Below are 19639 nucleotides of genomic sequence, written 5' to 3'. Positions count from 1 at the left end.
AAATGTGCAGCCAGGGCACTACAGGACATGGTTTAGCAGGCATGGTGGTGTTGGGCTGATGGTTGGACTGGGTGAGCTTAGAGATCTTTTCCAACCTTAATGATTCTATGGTTCTAGGTATAAGGGGAGGTGATTTGTCATTAGACAGCTTGTGGTGCAGCTGAAACATGGGATGAGAAAGTGCAGGAGCCCAGGGCAGCAAGCAGGGTGATTCCACCAGCAGCTGCACAACATGACTGTGTTTGCATGACTGTGCTGAGCTGGAGTCACCAGCACCTGCGTCTTTGCCAGAGCCATTCCTCATGGCCATACTCCCCCTGCTTCCGCATGTTTCAGTAGGGAAGCCAGTGCAGCAGGCCAGGTATCTCATGTTGACTTCAGCTGAACATTCAGCTGGATTCCATGAAAAAAAAAGGCAATTGCTGCTGTGGAGTCCTTGAACGCTGCTCAGGAGACACACCAGCCTGCTCCAGGCAGTGCATACCATGCAGCACCACAGCCCCACACATGAACCCAAAGCTCATCCAAGTGTGGTTGCTCACCTCCACCCTGTTCGCGTAGTCTCAATGCAGGTCAGGAGACACCTTGCCTTCCCAAAAGCCTCCTGGTGATTTCCTATACTGAACTGCCTCACCCACAGGTCAGGTGAGCTTCAGTGCACAAATTTGATCAGCTCAAACATGCAGAGTACATTCAGACTTACTGTGGCTGGGCCAGCTGCAATACTGTACAATTACTTGAAAAATTAAGGTATTCTCTCAACTCATCACTGCTGCAGCCTGGTCTCTTAGGCTTGTAATTTCCCCAGAAAGAGACACTAAGGATAGGAGATCTGAAAGAGCTGAGCAGGACAACTGCTCTGTAAACAGGAGCAACTAGCAGGACCCAGGGTTTGTTCTAGAAGCTGGTAATATCTAGAAGCTGGGAGCTGGTGTAGACTGAGATCGCTTAGGAGCAAGGCTGTCTATGAAGGCTGAAGAAAATGACCAAATAGCAACGAGACATAAACAGAGGGACCACCACTTAAAGCCAGGGCACAGGACAGATCAGTGCTTGCCCAGCACCTGTGCAGCGCTCAGTGACATTACCCACATTTCTGTACCTACACACTGCAGGAGTGAAAGAAGCTCCCAGAGCAGGAAAGGTGCTTGCTTTGGCCCCAGCCAACCTCCTCTCTGCCTCGACACATGCTCTTTTTCCAGGAAGCCACCTCCACTTAGACCGTGTTTGCACTCCCAGTAGTGTTTCTGCACAGCACCAGCTGGGATGAGTGGCATTATCTGGCATGTGTGAGTGAACAACAGCAGCCCACCTGAGGAGCTACCCCTGCCCTCAGTGTGCATTTCCCTGAGGAAAAAGCTTTTACATGTAACCAACAGACTGTTCTCACCTACATGGTGTTTGACCACACCACTTGCAGTGACTCATGGCAAGTTAAATACAACTATAAATATCTATTTAAGTCCTGCCATGACAATGTACATTGTAAGCGTGCCCTTAATACAGAGAACAAGTGTTCTCTGCTGCAAATCTGGGAGGGTGTAGGGGGAAGCCTCTATGCAAAGGAATGAGTACGTATTCGTACCATGTGGAAACCATGAATCAACTCACACAGTCCAAGATCTGAGCATTTAATAAAGTAGTGATTTTACTACTGCAAGTTTTTTGCCACTCGTACGGCAAAGATAACAGACACAAACAACTGATAAAATTTTTTTTTATTATTCACTTTTGAATTCTTTTACACTCTCCTGATTATTTTGTGTAAGGTGAAACTAGAACTGTTTAAAAGACATACACAAATCTAGTACATCAATAACCAGGTATTTCTTTTTGCTATACTATTCTCACAACCACGTGTGTGCTAGGCAATATAACCGTCACAGAAGCAAACTTTAGGCAGAATACTGGTCAGTAAAAACAAAGCGAAAAGAGCTACCAGATATACAGACAGGCTCGGTTCCACATTCACTACTGCATTTATCAAGCGCCAAGTATTAACTGCACAATTTGTTCAGCTAGTAGAGGGGAGTTTTAAAATCAGTGCATGAAATTCTCTTCAGCAGACAGATGGACAGACAAACAGATGGATCCTATACCTAAGTGGAATGTGAAGGCAGGGGGATGATACTGCGAGACTGATAGGTGACTATTTCCTAATCTTTTCCACTGCATTGCTCACGCAACTCTTATAAGGTTTCATTTAATGGGACATGTTTGAAACATAACTGGGTGAGGACATTTGGAGCTCAAATATTACAAGCATTACAAATGGTCTGCATTCCGGTACAATCAACGGGAAATCCTGAATATTTAAGCCAGATCCTGGTGCTACCAAAACGGCAGGCAAGAGCTGAAGACAGCAACAGCACTGGCAACTCTCAAACATCCAAGAAACCTGGCCTCAAGCAGACTTGGGTCTCACCCACCATCCTGATATCACCCGTAACCAAAGAAAGGATGATGCATATGTGGGAGTCCAGAATTGCTTTAATGGAGTTTAAACAGGTGAGAGGGTCAAAGGTGAACAGAATCCAATGGGAGAAAAATTTCTGTACAGTGAACTTAAAGGTGGCTCAGTGGACTACTTAAGAAGTTTTCAAGATCAATTCAAAATGGGAATACCATGAAGGTTGATTCACCTAAGAGTAAAGTAATATGAAAGTGGCAGACCACTTCATGGTATCATCCAAACTAATAAGGCCATTCAAAAAATTGAATTTTCTCCTATTGCAAGTCCATGGTAGTGAACCAAAATTCTCACTACTGAAGAATATCTAAGGTGTAATTAGGTACGTTATTGCTGTGGGAAGGGGCTTCATCATGCATGTTGTATGAGGATGAATGCACTTTGAGAAGTCAAATCCCAGTTACCTGCCAGTGTAAAGAGTCTGGAAATCAAGCTGCTAATTCCCTCGTTACCTTCCTCCCCAAAACAAACCCCATTCCCTGACAGGATTGACAAAGTGAGCTTTTGACTGAAAGCGGTGCCTCAGACTGGGTTACAAATGTCTACAGAGTGTGCCTGTTCAACTAACTCATAGCAGTGTCACTAACTGGAATGCCATATATTGGATTGTTTTCCTTCCATGCCCCAGTGTCACAATAGAATCACTATAACTTTCTGTACAACTTTACAACAGAATTGTACTTCGACTATTTTGGTGCCAAATTAAGCTCAGAGTTACATAACTGATGTCTACTTTTCTACCGGTGAGAGTTTTGTAAAGTCAATTGCAATCACAAAACCCATAATCACAGTGTTCAGTTAAAAATATAAACACGGTAATCGTAACTGTAAATGTTCATAATAGGAAAGTTCGGAATGCCATTATAATAACAGACCTCCGCTTTAAGTACACAAAACACCAACCAACCGTTTTTAACCCATAGACAGCTTTTGCTACGCTGAGGTTGTGAAAGTCGATGTACTATTCTTTTTGCTCGTCGCACAAAGGGATATATGTGTAGGATACAGGGTGACATTGAACATATAGTGAAGCGTGACAGCCATTAGTTCTCTCCCTCCCCAGCATCCCCTTCATCTCCCTGGTTTTCCGACGTCCATAGCTGTAAGAAAAGATGAACACATGTTTATACGGAAAACACACAGTTAATGACAATTGGATTGTCAGGAGAAGGAAGACAGCATAATTAGCAGTAGCTGTGCCATTTTCTTGGCTAAGAGCAATACAAAACTGAACTTCACAGTAAAGCCAAAGAATAATGAACTAGGAAATGAGTAGAGGATAACGAGTGAGAAGTCAACACAAGTTTGCAAACTCAACATAAGGCTGGCTGCTGAGAACAGACAAACTCCACTTTGTGTTACAAAAAAGTCTGAGTTTGCTACAATGGTTAACAAGTGACTTCTAGTTTAAACAAGCAAGTCTAATTTGTTTGGTTAGAAAAAGCAGTGCAGTTAAGGCATGCAGTGAATGCCTCAAAAAGGCTTTTAATGGCACAGGCTACCTAAGTCCTCAGCTGTCAAGCCGCACTTAGCAGTGTCCCACAGCCTCAGGAACAGCAGTTTGCTCTGCGATACTTACAGTGAGGTTGTCTCTAAGCAGCTGCATGATCAGAGTGCTGTCTTTGTAAGACTCTTCATTCAGCGTGTCCAGCTCTGCTATCGCTTCATCAAAGGCCTAAAGATAGGCAAGAAAAAGCACTTTCACACTTTGTTCTCCTAATTCACTTCTGCTTACATACAGCTTACAAATTTGCCATGCCACTATTCAAATTCTGTGACAAAAGCTTCCAATATTTTTCTTTTCCAACACGAGGAGAAACAGACCAAGTGAGCACCACATCACTAGACAGCCAGTGGGAAAACAGAAGTCTTCAGAGGGTCAAGAGGAAAGCCCAGAACAACTTTCCTGCCATGCCAGTACCAAGTACTGAAGAGGCAAGTGCGCACTCTGTCATACTGAAGACTAATTCTCACAGCTTGCAGTCAGGTTTAACAGCAACACTTATAAGCAATACTTTCATTAAAAATGAAGGCCTCACTGGCCAAAATTTGCAGTAAAAAACAAAGGCACCATTAAAATGATACATGTATTACATGTAAGTAGGAAAGAAAATGGAATACAAGGGTTTTTTGATAGTGGGAGGGGTTTCTTTTCAAAACAGCACATGAAATCAGGCAAGTTCCACTAGAGATTAATAAATCCATTCTTCCTATCAATCTGTTACACATGAAAGCTCATGCTGCAAGTCTGAGAGCTGAGCATCATGAATAAGTGCTATTTTTATTTGTTTTTCAAACGGATGCTAAGCATATTAACTAAATAAGCAGCAGCAAAACACACTTTGTAACAAAGTATTACTGAAGCAGGTATTAAGAACACAAAGATTCCCCTAATGCCATATTATTCAAGTTACTACCAGACAACTTGCACAGATGCAAAAGGCTGCATTTAGAAGGCTCTAATCCTATTTCAGGGAGAAGGCTAAAACAAAAAATGACTCGCTATTCGTGTGGCACAATCCATCACACAAGCTCTTTTTGGTCTCCAGAGAGAGGGGCACACATGGATACACAAAGACACTTTGGGCTATGACTGTAGTCACAAAGACAACACTTCACGTGTTGCTAAGTGTTCAAATTTAAACAAATATCTCACTTTAGAAGAGCTAAATTGATCCAACTGTTTTCAAATTTGATGCAAGCACAACCTAACTGAATTTACATGGACACAGGAACAGGCACTTTGTCTTCCCTTTCACTAGATCAACTGCACTAGCAAATTAGCTTTACTTATAGCTAAGCTTGTCGAGCTAACTTACCTGAAAATATACTACAATGATAATAGTTTCAAGATTACAGCACTTTTAAGGAATTTGATATGAAAAAGCGTAATAAAGTGTTACTGCAACCATGTAATTATGTCCTTATCTTCCACAAAAATTGGTAATACAAAGAGTCTGCTTACCGTCTTTGCCAGATTACAGGCTTTTTCAGGAGAATTTAGTATCTCATAGTAGAAGACAGAAAAATTTAGAGCCAAACCGAGTCGAATAGGGTGTGTTGGCTGCATCTCTTTCTTGCTAATTTCAAATGCCTCCTGGTAAGCTTGCTGAGAGTTTGCTACTGTTGCTGCAAGAAGCAATTACAACCATATTAATGCACAGCACATTACTGTACTTCACAGGGTAAACTATTCTTTCTCTAGAATACAGTATAAATTTCTGGTGGCACAATTACATATGCACAACTGCTTCTTTCAGTGTTTAGAGATGTAAAAGCCTACCAGTGCTGAACTATTAAGGCAAAAATATTTGTTCAGATAGAGCTATGACATACAGAAATTAAGTTCAACATTTTAATAGCCTTAAAACAAAATCTATTAAAAATAAATTCCAACCAACCTGAATACAGACAAACTCTAAGCCAAAGTGTACTGTGATTAAACACTCACTTCCAGCCTATTTGAAGCAACAGCAGTTCGAAATAATAAATTCAGACAAAAGCACAGGGGGAAGAAGAGATATCTAAACTACTTATTTAAACTGAAGGAAACATTGCCAGCTAGGTCATGAACTCTATTTCATTTTGGTGTTTGAAAAAAGAAAGACAATAGTCCCTTCCTGGCTAATGGGTAACAATAAGCTCCAGAATGGCATCAAACTAAGCTTAGATGACATGGACCACATTAGACCTTCACCAGGAATTCAGGCACAATTTAGCACTGCTTTGACGTTTCAGGATTAACTGGCTAAGGACCCACTCCTATATTTGCATGTAGAAAGCTTGCAAACAATGAAGCCTTGTGAGCCAAATTCATAGTTTAAACAAGAGATGATAGGAACAAAGCATTTTCCATGAGAAAAAACACATTCTCTGGAAAAAGGATTTTATGCTGCCAAATATGCTTGGAAATCAGCCACTGGGGTCAAGGGCTGCAAGTTGAATTTAACTGGTTTGATGAGTGGCAGTCAATGACTTCTATTCATTCCAGTGAAGTCCTCTAAAAGTGACTTGCACTGCACCTGTCTGCAATACTACAGAGCAGTAGCAAAAAAAATAAATACTTCAAATTTGGGGAAAAGAACACAATATTATTTTATACTTTATCCTGCTTGGCCTCCAGCAGAATAAGAGATTTTCATCCCTACTTACTTTGCTTATTGTCCCCAGATGCCACTTCTGAGAGGTATCTGTAGTAATCGCCTTTCATTTTCAAATAGAAGACCTTGCTTTCAGGCTGCGTGGCATTGACAATAAGGTATTTATCCAGGAGTTCCTGAGAAAGGAAGCATCACTTGTTATTTTCCAAGTCATGAAAACAATGTCTGACACAAAACTTCTGTTACAATGGCAAGGATGAACTGCTGAAGCACTAACAATGACTTATTAACACTTTGTGTTAATCACTTTGCCTACTGTTGTCTAAACTCAGGAGATAAAAAAAAAAAAAAAAAAGAGAAACTACTTGTATCCTAATGTCTGGAAAGAAGTAAACTTGCTGTGTTAAGGCTCTCCACAGCTCACTCCTGCAGAATCCAATGGTTATCAGGGCTTAAGGCCACAAGGATTTTCCTTGAAATACACTGCAAACTTATGTCCACAACCAAGCTGAGGAAAAGCACTAGCTTGACGTTGGCACAAGTCTGGTCGCTTTTGCTGCCATAAACTTGAATTCTACACAGAGCAGTAAAATTATTCACAACAAACCGATCCTATCTGCAACTCCAGCTGGAAAGCCGAGTAGTGGCATAGTCAGCACATGCGCATTGAAAGAGATGCAAAGCCTGAGAGTACCGATAACAACTGCTCTTGACAGAGCTTTAGCAAACTGAAAAGCAATTAAAAGAATCCCTCTTGTCTAAGTGAAGGAAATAGTGAAACCAGCTGGGAGGAAGAAATACGCATCTCCTCCAACCCAAAAAGGCACTAAACAAGCCTCAGAACATTGGCATTCATTAATGAAAGAATTTAAATGCTAGGCTTTTTAGCAGAGCTCACACCAGTGCACCAGATCTACATTTTTCACAGTAACCCCTAGTGGTCTTCAACATTGCATTGTTTGCTTCTTTCTATTAAAAAAACAAATGCTCTTTATAACAAATTCCCTAAGAAACAAACTGGATAACTTAGGAGCAAGGATTGGACCCAAGTATGTGGCTATGCAAAATTACTCTCCTGCTAAGGTGTGGCAGTGTCTACTGCTAAGATTCCTTAAGCCTCTCTGAAGAAGGCTGCAGCACTAACTACTGTTATTTTTGCTGTTGGATTATTACCAGAACATCATTGCAGATATCCTGCAATTCAGCCTCAATTTTCTCACGATATTCTCTTCCCATCTGCTGTTTCTTCTCATTCCTCTCTGTTTTCTGTTCAATGCTGGAAATTACACGCCAAGATGAGCGACGGGCACCAACCACATTCTTGTAGGCAACTGAGAGTAGATTCCTTTCTTCATTGGACAGTTCGTGTCCTTGCTCAGTGACAGCCTTCATAGCAGCAGCCATGTCATCATAACGCTCGGCCTGTTCAGCCAGTTTGGCTTTCTGTACCAACTCACTTTTATCCATGGCTCTCCTGTAATTAGCAGGAATAAAAATAAACTTAAAAAATCTCTTATTGTCTGCGCTGTGGAAGTTAATGCTGAAGGGTGAAGCAGAACGTACAGTCACTAATAAGTGGGAAATCTATCAACTCTAAAAAGGAATACCAAGGGTTTGTTTTTAAAAAATTATTTGACCTTTTACCAAATATGTAAGATTTCTATGTGTAAATGACTAACTACAAGCCTGAAGACATGTAAATGTTATTCGTTAAAATGCAGCAAAACTCATATCAGCATTAAGCACAGCACATCAATATGTTCCCTCTGTAAATCTTTCTCCCTTTCCTCTACTGGCTAGCTCAGCCTGGGAGATGCTGCATGTTCTAACCCAGAAACCACCAGTTCCGGTTGGGTTTGGGGTGGTCTTTGTTTCCCCCTACTATTACACAACATCTACGACATGGGAGCATCGAAGGACTGGAGAGCTCCTCCTGACAGGGAAGTTTTTGCACATTACAGGACAGGATTCTGAGGGTTTAAATAAACCATACCAAATAAAACCATAGTTGTTAGCAACTATGGAAACTACGTTTATACTGTTCTGCCATAAAATTGTTTTCTTTATACATGCAACAACGTATACATCTAATGTATTGGACAATTCTACATAGCAAGGGTGGCTGCAACCTCAGGTTTTCAAGACCTTTTAAATAACACCGATATTCACAAAAACTGAATAGTATGTGGCCTACATGATGGTCACTACTGCAAAACTAATTGCTTATATGGAAACAACTGGTTTATATCATTTCTGATAATGCATTTAGCAACTGAAGCCAAGAAAACCTCATCACATGACCACAAGGCCTCTGAAGAGCTTAAGCAATGGAAAATGAAGTAGGTAAGGAATGTGTCAATGAGGCAGCCTGAGTTTCGCTTGCTGCTATGAGACAATGCTAACACACAGTTAACTCAGACATTGAACTACCAAAGTCATAGTCAACCACCTAGGGCTAGGTACCAAAGCAAGTGGGCCTTAATGTCTCAAACTCCCAGACACCGCAAGTTCATCTATAACATTTCTCCAGCTGCATAGGACAGACCTTTGGACAGACCCAGATCTCTTACTCTTGTCAGTACTGAGCAATAACGTCCCTCTCCTACTCCCTAAATCCCCATCAGGACTCTCACTCACTGTCCAGATGAGAAGTTTTCAGGCAGAAACGTAACAGCCTAAAAACGACTTCTAAAAAAGCAAACAAGAACAATAAATTTACAATTGTCACTCACAGGCTTCTGTTTAGACAAGCGTGTACAGTACTATTAGAAAAAACAGGCTGAAAGTGATTGCTGTAGCCTTCTCCCTGTCTCTCAGTCTGACAGGCTCCTGATGGACAGAATCTCACAAACACTGCTCCATTTGTTTTTTAATCCAATTATCACCCACCACACTGCTACACAGGGAAACTGGTCCCTATACTAAATCCTCAACCAGGACAATGAGATGCAGATCTAAATTCTCATCATGTGTATGAGCAGTTTCAAAATTTCCTATTGCCAAGGATGGAGTTATGACTACAAAATTTGGGATAACTGTATTCAATCGCTCCAGCTCAAGATAATAAACTTCAGAAAAAAAATCCACCCAAGATATCAAATCAAATAATGTTATCTCACCTCACAGCTTGTGAAGTAAACCCAGCAATCAAAAGTCCTACCTGCTACACAGTTGCAAGTCACACTCCTACTTGCATGTGGTCCTTTGTAGACCAAGCCTATTACACTCATACACATCAAGCACTCAGGAAGGACACCTGATGCTAAAACCAGCCTCCTGGAAAGAGACATCTTGCAGACTTGCAAGTGAAGTTCGGCTGCAGTTCAGTCCCATTTCAAATACTGTGGTTAAACTAGTGGGCTCTGGCACCTACTAAAAGGTGCCACATAGACTTCAGATCAAAGGCCTCAACAGGGTAGACTGGCTGTGGGTAGCAGTGTGACAAGTTCTTGTAAGGCAGGATTAATCTCTCCCTCTCTTCCTCACGTGGGATACACTGCATTACCACTGGCATCTGCAGATTTATAAAGAGGATAGTTCTGGAGGATGGAAAGGGATAAGTGGAATTTGTGATGTGCATTTTTCTCTCCCTGCTCTGAAGCGTATCACAGTCCCAATGCAGAAGACACCTAAGCAAATCACCAGATCACTGAGAACCCATCCCACATTTTTCTGTTGAGTCTATCAAACCTTGTAAACCATTCCCTAACTCAGCACTAAATTTAGACTATGAGCTCAACACAGGAAGTAATTTGTGGGTGGCATTTCTCTACCCATTCACTAAAATCTGAACATGAGCAAAGTACACCTGAAGAATGCTTTTTAAGTTACAAGAGCCAGCTTTAAATAACAGTCACTTAAACAAAACAGTTTCCGAGCAGTTCCAGTTTCCTCTCAGCTTGCATAGCTTCTAGGAGCATTACTACTGCAACAGTCTTATCTTTTCCCCTTCTTCAAATGGAATGTGATTATTATGTAGAAAAAGCCTGCTTATTGAAGTCCAGAGGCAAGCAGCTCCAACAATTTACATTTTGGTACTGCAAGGTCAATTTTATCTTTGATCTGCACTTTGCCAACAGTGGTCTAATTTGTGGACAAGTCATTAGCACAGAATTCCATTTACAAACAATACAGAGTTCAGTTTAGAAATGGTGCAGAGGTTGTTTTATCAAGCCCACTGACATATTTATCTTTAGATTCAAGTCAGTTCACAGCAGTCAATGGGTTCATGTAAGGATATATAAAGAAAATCACAGAGGGAGTTGTAAGGGCACAAAAACCTAGTGAATAAAAGACATCCAGAAACCAGTTTAATGTATCAACTACACAGGCAAAATAGCAGCACAAAGCATTAGAATGTTGTTTCTCAATCTTCATCATCACACAGCTTTCCTCAGTAATGTAACTAATTTATGCACATCATAAATGCAACTCAAACTGGTTACTGAAGATAGAGTTCCTCAGAACGTCATTGGCTTAGTTTTGACATATAAATTCTGTATACAGGGGTTTGAGTAGTTGAGTTAATTTATCTTAATACCTATACTGTTAGTATTTAAATGCAGTAAGAAAATCATTTCCCACACCAAAACATCTGCAACTGACAGTAAGCCTATCATTATTTTGTTCAGAGTGCCGCACAAAGGAACACTTAAAATCCTTATTTAATTCTCCATTGCTTACCTTGTAGAAGCTTGGAGAGAGCTTGGCAGAGCTACGCTGGCTTGAGCTCCAAGAGAGGTAAGTGTTTGCCAGAAGGAAAAAAGATACAAGGAAAGGAGTGATGTTTGAAAAGGCAGAGCAGCAACTATCAGTTATAGCTGGTTCCTCCCACAGAGGAGATGAAAGCCACGCTCTAACAAGGGATCAGTGTGCCACAGTCCGAAACAAGCAAAGCCTACAGCTAAAAATAATCCTAGGTCACAAACAGAAGCCATCTAACAAAGGTTACCTGCAACTAGGAGCAAAACACACAAAGGGGATGAGCAGGAGACCAAGAGGAATGATCTGTTCTAGCACTAATGAAGCCATGCCATGTTGGCAAGGGGGAGAGAGAGAAGATGGAAAAAGGAATAGAGATGTGCAGATCACAGCCATGGAGGAATCCTGACAGTTACCCGTTCTAAGCAGAAGATTCTCATATTAGATGCGTTAATACATTTCAAATTCTTAAGATTCTGTCTTCTTAAGAATAGGTCAAACCACAACTTAGTAGCCCTCCAAAAAGACGTGGCTGAACACTTTTTGCATAAGGAATGCTGACCACTAGCCTGCAGCTGCAGCCATTAGTACCAGCTGCCAGGAAAATGAACCATACTCAAAACAATTTTTTGATTATTATTATTTTTCTCTATCTCCCATACAGCCCAAGCTCTTCCGATCTCTCCTAGAAAATGCAGAATAGCATGTACACAGGTACTAAAGGTTACAAGTGCTTCCTTCCCGCCCCCAAGAAAGCTTCTCTAAAGAAGACTGAAACATATTACAAAGCATCAAAGGTAGAGAATCGAAGGTCAGAACCTGTAAAACACACGAGTTTGTAACTGCCTTGCTACTTTTAGTGGAAGATGCAGTAAGAAGGGGATGGTGCGACCATCCTGGCAACAGCACCTGAGGTCAGTGCACCCACAGATCTTTCAAGAGAGTATGGACACCCAGAACTGGAGGTTTACATCGCAGTTAACAGCTGAGGAGTAAAACACAGAGATAATGTTCTTCAGAAGAATGCAGAAGCCTGATCACCACATCTTACTGCTCAGCAGTTACTACATCTGCTTTGTTCCCAGTCTCCATGAGCTGTTTAGGACAAAGCCAACCCAGACAAGAAGTAACTGTGTTTAAAGTCTATAGAAATCAAATGAAAACTGACACTGAAAAAAAGACTGGCTTATATAATGTATTGAACTGACAAGACAATACTAATAAGCTTACATTGGCCTGAAGTCTGCTGCTCCTGATGACCAGTTCTTCTGACGCTAATTAGTAATTGATTTGTGTGCACTGGTTTTGTCTGTACTGCAAGCATTGGAATCTGTCAAACAAACACTTCCGCTTTGTGAAAAAATGGGTGAGAAAGCAATGTGGCTACTGGTTCGTTGTACTGGTCCCTCATGAGTCAAGTAGAGAGGCAGGGTAACAGACCTGCACATATCACTGTGAGAAATGAATGTAAAACCTGGTTGATGAAGTGGGATGCAATTGTACCTCTCAGTCACAAACTAAGTCCACTCAAATTGTAACAGGAAAGGCAGCAGACTGGTACAGAATTTATAGTTCAATCTTCCAACAATATGTGAACGTACTTTATTTGATTTCTTGATGGGCAATTCATTTCAAAATTAAACATTCACAAGACGTAAGTGGTATTTCAAATTACAGCTCCATAATTACAGATAATATGGAGTTTGGAGATACTATTCCTAAAGAAAACAGAAAATTCGTTTCCATAATTCAGGTACACACATGCTGACACAAGTATCTGCATGATGTTAATGGCATTCACTGTCAAGTAGACATCACTCCAAATAGATATTCCTTATAGGAAAGGAATCAGCTTTCTCTAAACGGAGCTCAAGGAGCCTCCCTTGCTCTACTCCAGTGTTAGGCACTTGACTTCATTAGTTGTGTTTCTCTATTTTGGTTACCTCAAAGGCTATAATGTATTGTTAAATAACCAATTAGAAAATGAACGCTACTGGTAGGATCCGAACAGTGAAATCTTCCCCAGCTGTCAAAACCTTGGGTAGAACAACAAGCTCAGTAAAATATACTGCAATCATAGCGAGGGAAAAAAGAAAATTACTTCTTAGTTGAGATATTCTTGCTGACCTTGTGCAGTACATAACTTTAGCTTCCTCTGCATCTACTGATAAACCATATGCCCTGGCCTTCAGGTCAAATCTTTATGCAAATGGTCAGATAAAATTAACACTCAAGCCTAAACCTGCTCTGGCCATCTTCTGCCATAATTTCTTATTGCTTATTTGAATACAATGACATTCAGTGTTTTTCAATTTCCAGAGACAATTATGAAGCTTCTACAGCAAGTACCAATAGCGTGCAGGGATACTGACTTTGTCTGGACAACTTAAATACAGTGAGAGTAGCCTTATTGTTCTTAACGTCATCTAAATGAGGGGCTGCAGGCTGCAAAGCAATGCTCGGTACCTATACCATTTCACACAGGACAGCTGCAGGCGGAGACAGGCACGCAGTTCCAAAGTACAGCATACTTACGTGGTAACACCTTTCTCTTCCAACTAGCAGAACTGGTTTTGGCGAGAGTCCAGGTGGAAACAGTGAGTTATCCCAAAAAGTCTTTCCCCGGGCATAAAGTTCATGCCAAACTAACGTACTCATATCATAGGTAAATCGCTTTTGTTAATAATAAACTAAGAGTATTTATATTACAGGGTGGGGCGAAAAGTGTGGCTGTATAAAAGACCCACTACTGTAACACCCAGTGTTACTGGGACATATCAGGATACCAGACAGATTAGAGTACCAGTACCTCATTATTCAAATCATTATTTACTTAACTCCTCCTCATCGGAGTTTATTCACATGCAGCACAAAAAGCTGCATAATGGCATAGGCTTGCTTCAGAAAAAGAAAAAAAAGACTCAACATCAAAATAGCAGAGATCAGAACATGCGGTACTGACATAATGAGGATGAGAAAACTGTGCAAGGCCCATCTGTGCAGCGAGTCTATCACTTTATCAGTACCAATTTAATAAACAAAGTATTATACAGGATATATTTTTGCAGTCCTTTAATATGAAGACATATTAAAATGTCTCAAAAAAGACACTGGCACTCTTAGTTGTTTCCTTTTCTAGACCAGTTTATGTCCCTTTTTAATTTAAAATAAATGCAAGTCTTTCTTCTCATAAAGAAGTATTAAAATTTCTGACTGAGGTGTCCTGCAGCAGTAAACATGTAAATACACAAATGATCCCACAGCTACTGACTTTACAAACCCTTACAAATGTTCTCAGAGTCTCTGATATTTTTATGCAGGACTTTAGCTTTTGTGGTGCTGCATGATGTGCAGTTTGTCTTCCTAACACCAGAAAAGTTATTTTACCTTCTAAAAACGAGGTTAGCTGCAAACAACCAATTTATATTGTGATCCCTGTACTACATGCATTTCATAGAATCACAGAACGGTTTGGGTCGTAAGGGACCATAAAGATCATGCAGTTACAACCTCCCCCATGGGCTGGGACACCTTGACACATTTTTGCTACCATATGGTGATACAGTGACTGTGTGCTACTGACATTTGATCACTCCAATTAATATCTCATTATACATACCTCAAATAAAACCTATGACTGTTAGCTTGGGGGCACTGGCCAGCCTTTTTATAGGCCGGGACTGGTTTGATGCAACCTTTAATGGCTATAAATTGGACAGGGGCAGATTTAGACTAGACATAAGGAGGAAGTTCTTCATGATGAGGGTGGTGAGGCACTGGAACAGGCTGCCCAGGGAAGCTGCCCAGTGGCTGCCCCATCCCTGGAAGTGTTCAAGGCTAGGCCTTGATGGGGCCTTGGGCAGCCTGATCCAGTGGGCAGTGTCCCTGCCCACTGAAGAGGGGCTGGAAGTGGATGGGCCATTCTATGATTCTTTCTCTCTGGAGCCCTCCCTAAACCCATTTCTATTCTCAAATGGGCAGAAATAATAAAATTTGGAAAACAATACTGGAATAATTCTGTTTCCTTCTGAAGCGCTCTCGACACCTCGGTGACGACCTCTGCTCCTACGTGAGCAGGCTCACATCACCGGCACCTCTCCTCTCAGCCCCAGAGGGCCTGGCATTTCGGCCGGGCACAGGGCTCTGGCAGCTCGTAGGAGCCCCCAGCCCCTCTCCCGGTGCGGGGTCGGAGGCGCAGGAGGCTCCGTGAAGCGTCGGGCCGTGCCGGTACGGCCCACATGGCGGCGGGGCCAGCTGCCGTCCCTCCCCAGAGCCCCGGGGCGCAGGTGTGCGCGGCCCTCCGGGGCGCCACTGACTCACCGGGGCGGGGCGGGGGCGGCGCCGCCCGCTCGGGCCCCGCGGCGGCCGAGGGAGGCTCACACCGTTACCGGGCCTGAGGGGAGGAGGTGGGGGGGCAGCGCCGCGGTGCGGCCTGCACCGCCCCCTCCCCAGCGCCACGGCGGGGAACGGGCCCTGCCGGCGGGGGGCGGCGTCCCCCGGCGAGGCTGGGCCACTACGGCCCCGCGGCGGAGGGAAGGGGGTGAGGAAACGAGTGGGTGGCCCAAAGACCCTCTCTCACCTGTCGGGGGCGGCGGCGCGGCCTGGATCCCGGCGGGCGAGGCGACTGGTAGCGCGGCGGCCTCTCGGCGCACGCACACACCCCCTACGGTGCTGCAGCCCCGCTTCCGGCTCTAGGCCACGCCCCTTCCGGGGCCGGGTCGCCCCGCCCGCTGGGCGGGGAGAAGGGAGAGGCTCCGGCGGCGCGCGGGGTTGTGGGGGGGTGTAGGAGCTAGCGCTGTTTTTGGCCTCTGGGTCCGTGTTCCCCACGACATTGGCCCCATGAGCCTTTTGAGCCCATGAGTCCCTGAGCCACGTGAGCCCCTCAACGCTTGAGTCCCAGGGCCTCACCACCTTCATTGTGAAGAACTTCCTCCTTATGTCTAGTCTAAATCTGCCCCTGTCCAATTTATAGCCATTCCCCCCAGTCCTATCACTACCTTTGTAAAAAAAACCCTCCCCAGCTGTCTTGTAGGCTCCCTTCAGGTACTGGACATCTCCCACTAGACCAGGCTGCTCATGGCCTCAAGGTCTACAGTCAAAGTTGACCACAATAAATAAGTGGGGTGGGTATCCAAGGGAGTGAGCAGCTCTGGCTGAAAGCACAGTAACTTCTAAAGCAACAAGAAGTCAGCATTTTGGGTTTCCTCGACATTTCTTACTTCTGTTCTGTGGCTGAACCTCACAATAAGGGACATCTCTGCACACCACAGACAGTGGGTGCTATCCTGGCCACTGCCATCAAAGTTCACAAATGCTTTGAATTACAAGGTCACTTTTAAATGCTGTTTTAGTAGTGGCTCTCCCCTGCAATTTAAATTGCATGTTTTTACCAAAAAAACCCCAAGATCCCTATCAGCTAGGTAAGTTTTATGCAACTGTAATAAATGGCATTACTAGAGAAATGGCTAGCGAGAGCATTTTTGGGGCATGAGGAAAAGTCTAGCTTGGTCTTCAAGAAGGAATCCAAGGAAAATCCATCCCACAGTAGAGGAGGATCAGGTTCGCAAACACCTGAGGAACCTGAACATATATAAGTCCATGGGACCTGATGAAATGCATCCCAGAGTCCTGAGGGAATTGGCAGATGTGGTTGCCAAGCCACTCTCCATGATATTTGAAAAGTCCTGGCAATCAGGAGAAGTCCCTGGTGACTGGAAGAAGGGTAATGTTGTGCCCATTTTTAAAAAGAGTAGAAAAGACGACCCTGAGAACTACCGACCTGTCAGCCTCACCTCTGTGCCTGGGAAGATCACAGAACAGATCCTCCTAGAAGCTACACTAAAGCACATGGAGGACAGGGAGGTCATTAATGGCAGTCAGCATGGCTTCACCAGAGGCAAGTCCTGTCTGACCAACTTGGTGACTTTTTATGATGGGGTAACCGCAGCAGTGGACATGGGTAAACTGACAGATGTGATCTATCTAGACTTCTGTAAAGCCTTTGACACAGTCCCCCACAACATCCTTCTCTAAATTGGAGAGATATGGATTTGATGGGTGGATGGTAAGGTGGATAAGAAACTGGTTGGATGGTCGTATTCAAAGAGTAGTGGTCAATGGCTTGAAGTCCAGATAGAGATCCATGACAAGTGGTGTCCCTCAGGGATCCGTACTGGGACCGGTGCTCTTTAATATCTTTATCAATGATATTGACAGCAAGATAGAGTGCATCCTCAGCAAGTTTGCCAATGACATCAAGCTGAGTGGTGTAGTTGCCACACCGGAAGGACGGGATGTCATCTAGAGGGACCTGGACAGACTGGAGAAGTGGGCCTGTGAGAACCTCATGAGGTTCAACAAGGCCAAGTGTAAGGTCCTGCACCTAGGTGGGGCAATCCGTGTTTTCAGTACACCATGGAGGATGACGTGCTTGAGAGCAGCTCTGCAGAGAAGGACTTGGGGGTGCTGGTCGATGAGAAGCTCGACATGAGCCGGCAACGTGCCCTTGCAGCCCAGAAGGCCAACCGTATCCTGGGCTGCATCAAAAGAAGTGTGGGCAGCAGGTTGAGGGAAGTGATTCCATTCCTCTCTTGTGAGACCTCATCTGGAATACTGTGTCCAGTTCTGGAATCCTCAACATAAGAAGGATACGGAGCTGTTGTAACGAGTCCAGAGGAGGGCTACAAAAACGATTGGAGGGCTGGAGCACCTTCCCTGTGAGGACAGGCTGAGAGAGTTGGGCTTGTTCAGAAGAAGAGAAGGCTCAGATGAGATCTTATAATGACCTTCCAGTACTTAAAGGGGGCCTACAGGAAAGCTGGCTAAGGGCTATCATAAAGGCTTGTAGGGATAGGACCAGGGGAATGGGTATAAGCTGGAAAGGGGCAGATTTAGACTGGATGTTAGGAAGAATTTCTTCACTGTGAGAGTGGTGAGACACTGGCACAGGTTGCCCAGGGAGATTGTGGATGCCTCATCCCTAGAGGTGTTCAAGGCCAGATTGGATGGGGCCTTGGGCAGCCTGATTTAGTGGAATGTCCCTGCCTGTGGCAGGGGGTTGGAACTGGATGATCTTGAAGGTCCCTTCCAACCCAAACTATACTATGTTACTATGAGTTCAATTTTATCACTTATGTAATCCTTTTGGATAAGGAGTAACTGAACACACAACCCCCTGCTCCCAAGTCTCAAGTTTACAGCAGCACTACTCACTAAGGGTAGTTACTGGGGCTGAGAGCAACTCTGTGCAACTACACTATGCTGGAGCCCAGTTCTCTGTTACAGTTTCAGATACAGTTCTGGTCCTGTCAAAGTCACTGTCAGATTCCTTTTCGGTGACGGGAGGACTTCATTAGTTTCTTCCTTAGTATCGGTCCAAAGGTTAATTACTTTGGAAAGTCATGAGGAAAATTGCTTGGCACCTGCAAGTTATCTTAAGCTGCAAACACTGATTCAGCTAGATTAGCTATTGTCATCTCTCTTGCTTATTTTTCTAGGCAGAACTTGCTTTTTCTTCTGATCTCCATAGCCTCTATTTTCCCGTTTTCCATCTAGGCCATTCCCAATGTTTTTGCTGAGGCCTTCACGGTGGAATTACTTAGATTCAACACTCAGTTCACATATATCCTGTATAATACTTGGTCTGTAGAAGGTTACTGCTGATGCCTGTTCGTTGAGTCACCTGCTGCCACCTCCTTCAACCTTCCCACCTTGCTGGGAAGGTCACATTCACGCTCATCACTGCCCTGCTCGTGTTGTCCACGTTCACGCTCATCACTGCCCTGCTCGTGTTGTCACAGCTCATCACTCCTACTTCCAGCACTGTGCACCCAGCTCCCTTCATACCACTCCTCCAGTTTGTCCAGGTCAAATTCCGATCATCACCTCTGAAGTGCTTGCATGGGTGGTGGTTTTGGACCGTGCATTCTCCATTGCACTATCTGGGTGCAGCAATTCAGCACCATATAGTCACAGAGGTGGAAGTACCACTCTCTGTTTGACAGAGCATGCTGCCATGCCTGTGGCTTGGCCCCTGCATGGCCAGAGACTACCAAGATATAACTGTGTTAATAACACAGTTGATTCCTCTGCCAGCTCTTTGTACCCTGGGGTCTTCCTACTCCTTCTATGCCTAGTTCAGTGGAAGAGGTAAGTGATACATCCTGCAGTTTCTCCAGGTGCAGAAGGGTGAAGGTTGGAACTAACACCAAACCTCAGCTCTGAAACATGTTGCAACAGCAGCAAGTCAAAGTGTGACCTTTCAGAGGAGGAAGCGCACATCAGCTTGACATATCTTGAAGGATCCTAGACAGGAGATCCAAAACATTGAAAGCACAGCCTTTATCTCAGAGACGGGCTCGATCTATGA

At 43.6% G+C, this 19639-nt stretch overlaps 1 protein-coding gene across 2 annotated transcripts; it reads right to left on the bottom strand.

Annotated features, from left to right (window-relative positions):
- Positions 1-1703: 1703 nt before the first annotated feature.
- On the bottom strand, positions 1704-15991 carry YWHAB (tyrosine 3-monooxygenase/tryptophan 5-monooxygenase activation protein beta). Of its 2 annotated transcripts, none has more exons than XM_054081586.1 (6): positions 15851-15991; positions 7744-8044; positions 6623-6746; positions 5436-5599; positions 4050-4145; positions 1704-3570 (listed from the first exon to the last, which is right to left on the bottom strand). In XM_054081586.1, the coding sequence occupies exons 2-6, from the start codon at positions 8035-8037 to the stop codon at positions 3514-3516; spliced, it is 735 nt and encodes a 244-aa protein (XP_053937561.1). In that variant the 5' UTR covers positions 8038-8044; positions 15851-15991; the 3' UTR covers positions 1704-3513. The 2 variants fall into 2 exon arrangements, with proteins under 2 accessions (XP_053937561.1, XP_053937562.1); XM_054081587.1 differs by lacking the exon at positions 15851-15991 and adding an exon at positions 11254-12170.
- Between the last annotated feature and the right edge of the window lie 3648 nt (positions 15992-19639).

The sequence above is a fragment of the Cuculus canorus genome, chromosome 16, assembly GCF_017976375.1.
Source record: "Cuculus canorus isolate bCucCan1 chromosome 16, bCucCan1.pri, whole genome shotgun sequence".
Lineage (NCBI taxonomy): Eukaryota > Metazoa > Chordata > Aves > Cuculiformes > Cuculidae > Cuculus > Cuculus canorus.
The sequence above is the reverse complement of the archived record's forward strand: the minus strand, read 5'-3'. Positions and strand labels throughout refer to the sequence as shown.

What these genes read in the sequence shown, in the direction of transcription:
- YWHAB (XM_054081586.1), bottom strand. Translation starts at nt 8,037, where the DNA reads ATGGATAAAAGTGAGTTGGTACAGAAAGCCAAACTGGCTGAACAGGCC. An exon ending in ATATCTGCAATGATGTTCTG is followed by an intron (nt 6,747 to 7,743) that starts GTAATAATCCAA and finishes TTCCTTTCTCAG; the next exon opens with GAACTCCTGGATAAATACCT. An exon ending in ATCTGGGGACAATAAGCAAA is followed by an intron (nt 5,600 to 6,622) that starts GTAAGTAGGGAT and finishes TGCTTCTTGCAG; the next exon opens with CAACAGTAGCAAACTCTCAG.